At 46.7% G+C, this 11,616-nt stretch overlaps 1 protein-coding gene across 30 annotated transcripts in view; it reads left to right on the plus strand.

Annotated features, from left to right (window-relative positions):
- Positions 1-11,616, plus strand: part of NCOR2 (nuclear receptor corepressor 2) — a 494,549-nt gene that overhangs the window by 397,952 nt on the left and 84,981 nt on the right. For all 30 annotated transcript variants that reach the window (XM_075898492.1, XM_075898501.1, XM_075898496.1 and 27 more), the window contains one exon: positions 4,626-4,773. In XM_075898492.1, coding sequence (XP_075754607.1) covers positions 4,626-4,773 — 148 coding nt within the window. The remainder of the gene's footprint in view (positions 1-4,625; positions 4,774-11,616) is intronic.

Here is an 11,616-nt window from a genome sequence, read left to right on the forward strand (position 1 = left end):
TATTTAATTTAATGAGGATATCCTCAGTTGGTAGCGCTTGTTAATGTCTCACATGTAGCTTGTTTATGGTTTGTAGCCTTGTTGCTAGGATGGGTTGCTCTACTGGTATGACAACGATTTTTTTACAAACTCAGGTCTCAGACCAGGAATGCTAAGGTCTCTAGAAACCTTCAAGTGAGCCCGAGAATAGTTTGGGGCAAACCTGAGTCAGTGTACAGTCTAGCCTGGACCAGTGCATAGTTTTGAATTACAGCCAGATTAAATCCACTGTTCCTCATGGTTTCATCCAAATGAAACTTGGGAGCTTTGAGTGATCTTCAGCTTACTTCTAAAAGTTCACTCAAATATAGAACCTAAAGTACATCCCAAGGAACATGAGCCCACGCAAACCAGAACTGCAACAGTGGTTTGTACAGAGCCCAGTGTTCACATTCTGTGGTGGCTAGCACAGCGGTAGCATACTCTCATGAAATTTACTTGCATCCACGTTGGCCTGCAGCTGGTGATTTTCAGGTGTGGCTCTCAGATCGGTCGGGCCTGCCATACTTTGTCGCACCCCAGATTTGCCAGGGCTCACAGATTACAAGGGTGCAGCATGGAGTCTTGCCCCTATAGTGTATGACTGCACTGCATCTGGGAGGGAGGCTCATTAGTGGGGCATGTTAAAAATAAAAAACCCTTTGAGAGCCCAAACCACAATGCTAGGGCAAGCCCCGGCCTGGCAGGCTGGCTGCCAGACACAGAGTAAACATACCCAGGAAAGGAATCGCGGAGCCTGTTCTGCCCCTTCAGGGCACCTCCCCTCTTTCCAGGAGAGCCATTCAAGCTGCAGTCAGAAAGCAGGTCTAGCACCGTGGTGGCTCCTTCCTGGTTCTCTGTGGTGTGGGTGGCCCAAGGGCTTCCACAGCTCCTCCACTCATGGGGTTTTAATTTTAACACCCGTCCTTGGGTTATAGAAAATGAACCTCACCTGGAGAGCTGTTGAGAGACTGACTTGTCAAAGGGGAGTTCAGGCAGTGCTGTCTCCCTTTCAGTAGGGACGTAAGTGTGTAAGCACAAGCTTATCAGTTTCCATTATGGTTATGTGCCTACTCCTGGCCCCAGTCCTGGGGAGCCAGCTGTCTTAGCTCCGCTTGTGATCCCCCTGCTGGAATATGCATGACCATGCCACACTAATGCAGGAATGCCAGCATCATGCTTTTAGGGAAGGCTGAGACAGCTGCTGAGGCTATGTAAATATGATGACTGCTCTGTATCAGGAGCAGGGTTGTTTAAAGCCTCTTTGGCTGGTCACTCTGTGTCAGGTGGTGATCCCGTGAAGAGAGATCCAAATGTGCCCAGGTATTTCCCTTCTGGGGCAGATGGCCAGAAAGATGATGTCAGAGCAGCAGGTTGGGTTTTTTCTCCCTGTTTTTCAGCTATATCCTGGGCAGTCAGGATTGTTCAGCTGGGGAAGTGGGGGAGAATGCTCTGGTAACACCAGACAGCTTGGAGAGGAGGTTGAGAAGAGCTGCGGATTCCCACCAGACTTGGAGACAATCTAATAGAGCTAGCTGGAAATCAGCCTCAGCATCATTCAGGGCACCTGGGAGGCCATTCTTGCTATGGGAAGTGGAACAGCACACTAGGTTTTCCAGCATGCTCACAAGTAACCTGCCATGAGAAAGGTTCGGGGTTTCATTTGGTTTGCTTTATTTCCCTTTTGACATAGATGTGTCTAAGCCAAAGGCTGCGGCACAGCCCTGCTCAAGCTATCCCATAGGTTACAGGGGTAAAAACGCTCCAGGGGCAAATCTAGTAAGTCACTTTTAATAGGACAGATTGTACGTTTAGCACCAAGGAATGGGTTGTACGTGAAAGTCACTGAAGTACTGATAGCAGGTCTAAAACTAAGTCCCAAGGACCAGAACCACTCTGTTACAGACCCAAGAAATCATGGAAAACCATGTAAAAGCAATTAATTCCTGTGGCAAATGTGAGCTTCACCTTACCATCATCTCATTTATTTGTGATTTGTATCAAGGGCCCCTGGGACTTAGAGATGTATTGTGTGGTTCTTTGGGAAACCAAGTTTTGCCTTTAATGCTAAATTTGATGGAAGTGTTTCTTCTCCCCGCATCTGCTGCCATGTGAAGTGAACTCAAGGTGGATTATACATTTGTAATGGTGAGGGGATCTCCCATTGCATTAAAGATAGGCCACTCCTGTCCCCAAAGAACTTGAAGTATATGGTGATAGCAGATAGGCTGGGGTTGATGGAGTGGCGAGGTGACAGGAGTTAGCACAGGGATGAATTTGGGTAAATGAGTCTGACTGGAACCAAAACCTTAGAGCAGAACATTTGTGCATGGGCCTGTCTCTAAGGATGTCCTCCCCCAGATCTGCTTTCTAGATGCAAATTGCTTCTATTAAATATCTCACCCTTGTTACCTTGCTGTGCAGCGGGCCTCTCACAGCCCCACAGGCTGGCCTGCCAGAGCTTTCATCTCTGCATGGGCCAAATCCTGCTGCTTGTCTGTTAATGCAAACACAAAAGCCAAGTTTGGTGTTGATGCAGGGGCTTGTTCCCAGCTAATTTCCCAGCATCAGATCCCACTCGTTAGCTCAGCTGAGTCACAGATCCATGAGTAAGAGGCAGTAAGGCGAAGAAGGCTTTGCCATAGTAACCCAAGAGCTTTGTCATCACATTAGCATTCTCTGAAGCCCTAACTATGAGTTGATGCTTAGACAGTAACATACAATTATTGAATTGTTCCTTTGGCACAAGATGAAGTGCTGACAGTGTTCTTCCCAAGGGAGCAGAGATCGCCGAAAGAACAGGATTACAGCAGAATTTGATGGTAGGGGTGAGAGTGGCCAGGTGTGTTTGTAATGTCTCTGCTATCACATAATTTTTTTTAAGTGCTCCCACCCTCTCCTGGCCAGTGTCACACAAACAGGTGAGAACTGACAGTGTTGCCAGGTTGTGGGGTGGGGTTTTTATCTAGAGGTTTTTGAGTAGATACTTTCCCCCCTTTCTGTCAGACTCTGCCGACCTAGAGAACCATGGTAGAGTTTGCATTACTGCTGCAGCCGTCAGTTTCCATCCATTTCAATTCACTCTATTCAGAGCATCACTCATGTGAGGCGAGTGGAGGGACCAGCAGGGGAGGGCATGTTCCTGCCAGTTATATTTATATTTCAGCAATGACACCGGGAAACATAAGTAGAGACAAGACTCTTGAGCCAGGCCAAACAGTGCATGGGAAGCAGTAGCATGGGCCTGTTACACATGTTTAAAGAGGAGAGGGTATTGCTTTGTGATTCGAGAAGAAGATGAGGAATTTCAGCTCCTTGATTCTGTCTCCTGCTTTACTGCTCGCTCACTGCATCTCCTTGGGAGCATCACCCAGGGCACAGTTTTTCAAAATATTTATAAAAATTGGATGTTCAGCTCCAAACATCTGGCACCGGCCTTGTCCATTGCACTGAGTATTCAGGGCAGCCACTAGCTTCATTTCAAGAGGGTGCCAAGCATGTGTGGGCATCAGGTCCCCTCAAGGTGCCTCAAGTTGGGCATCCAAAAACAGAGAGGAGCACAAGGTGGGTTGAAAATTAATCTGTGGTGCCATTTTAGTCATCTCTAAATTGGCTTCATACTATGGCGATATGTAGTAGAGGCCTAGTTTAGTTTTAAAGATGGCCTCAGTTTGAATTAATTAGGTGTCTGAATGCTTGATCATGTCTTAAACTCTGCACTGTTAGGGTTTATGGACACAAAATTGTGCCATTAAAATAGAGGCTGGCTTTCTCTTTCCTAATCTGACATCGGTGTATTGTGCCTAGGGATGTTAAAAATTGAGTATTAGGGTAACCATGTAACCGCTGAAAATCCCAGCAGTTACATAGCTACCCGCTGTGCGGGCTCTGCCATAGTGAAGGGTCCCTGGAAATGGAGCGGGCAGCACTTGCCAGCCTGGCTTCTGGAGAAGGTGGCTTCACTGTCCTGACACAGTGAAGCCGCCTCCCCAGGAACTATCTGAGTGTAACTGAGACCATTAACTGATAAGCATCAGCTTATAAACAGTTATTCTCTAACATCCCTAATTGTGCCATGGTGAATGATTCTGTTAGCCTCTCCCTCTCCCAATAGCCCCCTATGGGTGGCATGCTGCTGAATTGGTAAAATGTCTTTGGGAAACTTAGGGTTAGGGTCCTCTGCACGTGTGTGCCAACAGCAGAGCAGGTGAGATGCATATTGACCTCTGTAAGGATCCCCCGCAAGTGAGGTGCCACTCAAAGGGAGGGTGGCAGAATCTAAAATACATATAGATGCAATTTCCCCCCTCTCAGACTTGCCTCCCCCAACTCTCAAGATTTGTTTCACAGACAACCCTTGGTTGGGGATTAAAGCTGTTCATTCTGTCATTGTATGAAGTCTGCCCGTTTGCAATGTGGTCACTAATAAGGTGCAGGAGTGATCAGGGATGAAAAGAATCATGCCCTGAATTTTGCTCAGTGTTGTATGTAACTGTTACCTTCTTCCAGTGGAGGAATACAGGAAAAGCACTGGCACGGCAGGCCAAATGCTGTCGTTGGTTACTTTTAAGGGATTAGTCTCTGACCCTTGAGTGCTTCTCCCGCAGGAGAAAGAAAGGAACGCAAGGCGGAAGAAGAAGAAAGCCCCAACCATTCAAAATGAAGAAGCTGCTTTCCCTCCTGCAGCAGAGGATGAGGAGATGGAGGTATCTGGGACGAGTGGAAATGAAGAGGAGATGGCCGAGGAGGCGGAAGGTGAGACATTCAAGGGGCTACAGCGGTGGGGGGAAATGGCTTGGGTGTGTTTGCTTCATCCCAGGATCCATGGCTGCAGTGGAGGAGCCCCTCTGGCAGGGCCCGTCAATGTCAGTACTTCCCTGATTCTCCCAGGTAAGAGTATCTCCTGGGCAGAGGAGCCTTGCTGGGTTGCTGAGTGGCTCTGGCACCCAGAGGTTGTGTGAGGGTGATGCTTTCACACTGCACTGGAGTCATGGAAGCACTGACATTTCTGGATTTCACAGTCAGGGACTGTCCTGGGTCACAGCCCTGTTCTGATTCCTGGCTGCTGAAAGTGTACTTGTGTGAGGCTGCGAAGTCCACATCCTGGTCAGCTGCTAACAAGGATGTCCTCAGGCTGTGGTGGGGGGTGTTAGCAGCTCTGGCCCTCTGTCTCCAGGAATGGGAGAGTGCCAACCTTCCCCCACTGCCTAGCTCTAGGGGGTTACCTGCAGTCAGGAGGTTTATTTTCGCAGCCAACAGGGATCCTCATTGGTGACATTTTGAGGGATAGAATTTTTGTTAGTTTCACTTTCAGCCACTACTGTTTCTGTCCCAAATACTTTCTGTGCATCTCTGTTAGGACAAAACCCTGTGTCCTCTGAGCAATGCCTTGAGCTCCATTTCCTTACCACTGGGCATTTCTGAGTTAATCAAGGGTGTCGTCTTGGCCATTCTTAGGTTTTCCATCACTGTGATCAGCCTGCAGTTCCCCCATCACTAGGCCTTGTGTATTTTTAGATTCTGGTCAATCAGATTTAAAGAAAGGCCTGTTTATACTGCCTGACCTCCCAGCAAAGCGTGAGGTTGAAAGCAGGGGCTGTGTGGTGGTAGATGCTTTGTGGGTCGTAAGGCAAAAGTACCGTAGCTGCATTTTCCTTTATTCCCCACTTCTCTGCCTCCCTCCTCAGCTAGCTATTTGGCTGCATTCTCACCCTTTCACCTTTTCCGCGTTATTCCCCCAACCCCTTCCTGCCCCCAAACTCCCTCTTGTACCCCCAATCCACATCCTCTCCTGCCGCCAAACTCCCTTCCAGACCCTGTCCTCCTAACCCTGTCCTGCATTCCTGTTTCTCTCACTGGCAGCCCTGTCCCGCATTTTGAATCCCTCATTTTTCCCAAAGCCTAAGGGGGTCCACAAAATCTACTAACTCTGGAACCACAGAAAAGTAAATCTGACCTATGGGAAGCCCTGAACCTCAGTCCTCCCTGTCCTTTCCCTCACCCCATGGGGGCTGAAGTGCCAGAGGAGTGAGGTATCTCAGTTGGGGGCCACATCAGTGAGGATTGAGGGGTTTTGGAGGAGTTTTTTTGCTTCTTACTTGTGTGGTCCCCAACTGATTTCTCTGTGGATCAGTGACCCCCAACCCAGAAGAAGTTCCCCACCCCTGCCATAAATAAAGAAAACATTGAAACCTTTTCTGTTGATCATAAATTAATATTTTACTTTATTTAAAATGAAGTTTGATCAACTAATGTAAGAAAGTTAAAACGCTTAAACTGTTTAATAATTTAAATTAAACCATTCTCCCCAGCTGCAGCACTAGCAAAATATCTCAGGCTTAATTATGTAATTAACAGTGAGTTTCTTTTAGTAACTGGTAGTCTGCAGAAAGGTGGACCATAGAGTGCGCAGTGAAGACAGAAGAGAGCGGCACGGCCCAGGGCAGCAGGGTGAAATCTTGGCATGCCGCTTCGGAAAGGTTGCTGACCCCGTTATAGTAGCTTCATCTAGGCTGCATTTCCCTAGTTGGTTTATGGGAAGGTCATGTGCTGCTTCTGCCTTATCCACAAGGCTTATTACCCTGTCAGAGAAAGCCAACAGGGTGGTTTGACATGATTTCTTTTGGACAAATCCATGCTGACTGTCACTTATCACCTTGTTTTCTACTAGATGTTTGCAAATGGATTCCTTAATTATTTGCTCCATTATATTTCTGGGCACAGAAGTTAAGGTGACAGGTCTGTAATTCCCTGGGTTGCCCTTATTTCCTGTTTTTTTAATGGGCACTATAATATTTGCCCTTTTCTAAGCCTCTGGAATCTCTCCCATCTTCCATGACTTTTCAAAGATAATTGGCTCACGTATCTCCTCAGTTTGCTCCTTGAGTATTCTAAGATTAATTTAATCAGGCCCTCGTGTCTTCAAGACATCTAATTTGTCTGAGTACTTTTTAACTTGCTCTTTTCCTATTTTAGGGAGCATGAGTCTTACTCACCTGCTTTAAGCCAATGGTTTCTACCTCTATTAAGCACAAGATCACTTTTTGAATTGGTGCAATCTAGAATCTACCTCAAATCCAAACACCCTCTCCTCCTTCCTGCACTTTTTCTAAGACCCCACCCTTGCTCACTCCATCCTGCCACCCACCCTGTTCTCACTCACTTTCACCAGTGTGCAGACTCTGGTCTTGGGCTGAGAAGTGGGAGGGGCTCAGGGCTGAGCTTGGGACAGGGAGTTGGGGTGTCGGAGGGGGTTCAGGGGAGAAATGTGAACATGTAACCGGTGAACTGATTATTTGGGATTTTACATCCCTAATGAAGGGTGCAGGCTTTCAGAGGGAGTTGGGATTAAGGGTGGGTTAAGGTGGGGCAGAGGGCTGGGGTGGAGGAGATTCAGAACTGGAACAGAAGGTTGGGATGCAGGCTGCTCCTGGGTGGTGGTGCAACAGTGTTAAGGCAGGCTCACCATGGCCCTGCTCCACTTCTAAAAGTGGCCAGCAAGCTCCCTCCGATCCAGGCCCTATTGTGCCCCTTCCACTTTGTAGAGCTGGGGTACAGGAATGCGGGGAGGTGCATGCTCTGATATCAACTAGGGATGTTAAATATCGGTTAATTTAATAGTTGAGTAATCTCATTAATTTTTATTGGTTAGTCGACTATTCTATAGTCCCCGGAGGTGGGGCCGGCACAGTAGTGCAGGGTGCCAGTCAGGAGCTGGTCCAAGAGGTGAGCCAGTTTAAAACCAGCTCCCCTTCTGGACTAGCTGCCTGTCGCTCAGTCCTGCTGCCTCTGATAAAGAGGCAGCAGCATGGGGTGGCAGCAGCCCCTGTCTAAGAAAGGGGTCTAAACTCATTTGGACCTGATACAAGCTGGAAATGAGCAGGGCTGCCTGCCCGTTCAACTCCTAATACACTTTAAATGCTGAGCTGCAGCAGGGGTAGGTTCTGGACCTGGCGGGAGCCAAAACTGAGATGGGCTGCTGGCCAGCCTGCAAAAAATTTACTGGCAAGGGTGGGGGGAAGGAAATGCTTGTAGTCTATAGCATTAACCTATACACTTTTGCTTATCATGTAATCAGCTAATCGACTACACTCTTACATCCCTAATATCAACACCTCCCTTCTTTCCGTCCCCTCCTCCCCCACACTGCAAGCAAGAGGCTTGCTCCAAGGGAGAGGGCAGGAGCAGCAGGGCAATGTGAGGGGAAGCATCTGAAGTGCCAACTATCCTGTCAGAAGCTGCAAGATCTACCACTAGATCCCAGCCTAGTGGTTGGTGAGCACTGGTTTAAGTTAAGTCTCGCTGAAGTGCTTTGCTGAATCAGGTCCCCCATGAATGAAATAGGAGGAGGCCTGCTAGAGCCAAGACTCACTCCCCTAGTCTCTTCTTTTAGGTTGTTTTTATGACTCTTTTGACCTAAACAACAAACATCCTGGGGCTTTTGCTTCAGAAAGTAATTCTTCTTTGTGGCAGCAACACATTCAGTAGCCGCTAAAGCCACAGGGTCAGCGCACCTCTGCATTTTTTAATATCTTTCTTTCAGGCAGGCAATTTCCAGTCTCCCATTTGAGCAGAAGAAGGGGAGCCAAACAAAAATGACAGTTTTAGTTATTTCTGGCTCAAAAAACTCAGCTGTGAGTTTGGGAAAAACGTGTGTAGTTTATGGCAATGGCCCCATTTGACTTTTGTCAAATTAATGCAATAACTTGCTTTAGAGATCAGGCTAATCGGGCTGGAAATGGCAATCCTTTTCAAGTAATTGTTAAAAGTGACTCATGATAAAGCTGGTTCCAGGTAAATCCTCCACACTGGATGGTCTATGACTCAGACCTGGTGTAAGTTGTGGTTATTGCCTTTTGGGAGAACTGTTCAGTGTAAAACCGTGTTTTTTAAGATCAAAGACTTGAAAACAGATCTCTTGACACACTTAGAAGCTGTACATTATTCATCCTGGGAGGCTGATGGGGCTGTGTTTCTGAAGTGGGCTACTGAGCTGAACAAAGCTGTAAGCCAAGTGGATGAAATGTCACGGGGCAGAAATGTCAGAGCAGCGGTATGCTTGAACAGCCAGCTCCCCTGTGACATTTGGAGAAGCATTTTGGCGTAATGAATACCGACTGGAAGGGAGGGCTTTGGATGATTTTGTTGTGTGATTCATTGTCAGTGTCCAAACTGCCTGGTTTGCAAGCACGAAGTGTACATACAGATCACCTAAGGCTTCAATGACTGGGGCACTTGCCATAGAGCCAGGCCACATAGCTGGCTATTGGGGCTCCCTCTAGGGTATGCACTTGCGCATGTGCGCACTATGAGTTTGCCTCAGGAGCAGCTAGGCAGCCACCACACCGCCCTGGTCCTAGCTTCAGCCCTTCCCCAAGACTGGAGCTACAGCAAGGGCTGGCCGCGTGATGAGCAGCAGCAGTGGTGGCAGCTCCAGCCCTCAGGGGAGGGTCTGAGCTACTGTGTGGGGAACTGCAGCAGCAGCAGCTCCAGCCGCCAGGGCCCAGGTCCGAGCCGCCACATGGTGAGTGGCAGGACTGGGGCAGGTTAGATAAGAGGGAACTCATCTAACCAAGTGGCTCTGAACTCTTGTGCATCCCATTCTACATCTGCCTGATCATCCTCCAGACTGAATGGGATCAGTTGCCTTGTGCCAAAGTAAGTGGCTATGTTTGTGGTGATAGTGGTGATATCCACAGATTTCCTCTTAAATATGCACAACACAATGTGTTGTTAAAAATAATCCTCTGAGATTGGTGGTTTTTTTGGTTTTCTATGAGAGCACATGCTGCCTGCTGATAGAAAATTGCTTATTAATCTCCAAAGAAATGATCAGTTTCCGTCATAGTCACCCAACAGAACTGCTGATGTTAATTTTTTTTTAAACATGTGAGTGTCATTAATTGTTTTCTGTGGTTTGTAATAGCAGTAATCCCTTTCATATGGTACATGAACTCTCAAAAAGTCACTAGCTTCAGTCCATGTGCTGTATTTAACTTTTACCTTCCAGTAGGTATGTTTCATATCTCCACAGAAATTGCAAAGGCCATCATATCACTGAAGATTTAAGACTTGGGGTAGTGGTTTTATTGCCTTGTTAATTATAATGTAATACATGTAACAGTGACCAAGTAAAGGCTTAAATACAACAAAAGCAGAATGGTTGCAATTAATTACATTTGGGGGAATTAATAAATGTTGCTTTATATACAGATTGAAAAATTAGAATACGCAGAGTGGTATATTAATTATTGTTATTTGCACTGTATTACTGGACAATTTAGAGTCTACGAGCTGAAGTTAGAGCCCCCATTGAAGCATCGTGTCCAGTTTTGAGCTCCATGCTTTGGGACAAAATAGAGAGTTCAGAGGAGAGTAAATAAATGAAAAAAGGGTTTAGAAAACTACCTAAAAGGAGAGGTTAAAAAGGAGCTTGATTAGTCTTGAGAAAAAAAGACTGAGAGGGGGACCCAAAGTCGATGGTTTTCAGGGTGAGTGGGTTCAGGGTCATGCACCTTGTTAATTGTCTCTTGTTTTAATATTTTTCTTACATGACAATTTAAATTGTGTTTTATATATAACGTTGTTAGTAACTCGTGGGTGCCACAGTGGCACACATCTGAGGAAGCGCACGTGACCTCAACACTGGTGCACAAAACAAAACTCACTCCACTCACGGATGGAAATTCTTAAAGGGAAATTCTTAAAGGGAAATTCTTAAAGGGAAATTTTTCTGCCAAGGAAGTGGAATACTTTGGATGTACTCAGATACAAAGGGACTATAGTGTGCACCTCACTAGCCAGTGCACAGCTCCACCTCCCTGCACTGGCCGTCAGTTCTCAATGTTGGGAATGAACACATGGCAATCTAAAACCGGAGGCAAAATATCTGCAAGCATCTCTTTGGCCCTGGCAGACCCTATTTCACTTTGGGAAGGGAAGTGGGAGCATTTCTGAGCGAGACTTTGGCCAGATACATCATAAATCTCTGGCCTGCTTAAATACTGTAAATTCCTGGCCCATCGTCCTTGGGTGACTGTGTTTCACTGATATATTACAAGTAAATAAACATCAAGGAAGGCTGAAATTCCTATTGACCTTGGAGCATTTTTCTGCCAAGGAAGTGGAATACTTTGGATGTACTCAGATACAAAGCTATCAGAATGCTGTTCCTCTGCGGCCATCTATTTTGGATATAAAAGTCTTGCAGACTGATATAGATCTGTCTCTGGAAGGAATCCCACCTTCCCTCCCATCCTTACTGTGTTGAGGGGGAGAGCACTGCTCTAAATTCCAAAGTGAGGCCATCTTGACCCTAAACTCCTGACGTTCTGGGATATTTTGAGAGCCCTCGACTCCCATGGCTGTAGCACACCCATTCCCTTGGGTCAGGAAGTCCCTGAAGAAATTGCAAGCCAACTTGCCAAGGAAAAGTTCACTCCAAATATTTCTTCAGGCCAAAGAAACAAAAGCCTTCTCCTGTCTGAAACGCCTCCCTGCTTACTTTATATGGGCATTTATATGAGTGTTTGCAGCTCAGGAGAAAGCTATTTCTCAGAGTTTGGGAGATGATCTTGGATGCTTAATCATTAACCCAGC

This window comes from Pelodiscus sinensis, chromosome 15 (assembly GCF_049634645.1).
Source record: "Pelodiscus sinensis isolate JC-2024 chromosome 15, ASM4963464v1, whole genome shotgun sequence".
Lineage (NCBI taxonomy): Eukaryota > Metazoa > Chordata > Testudines > Trionychidae > Pelodiscus > Pelodiscus sinensis.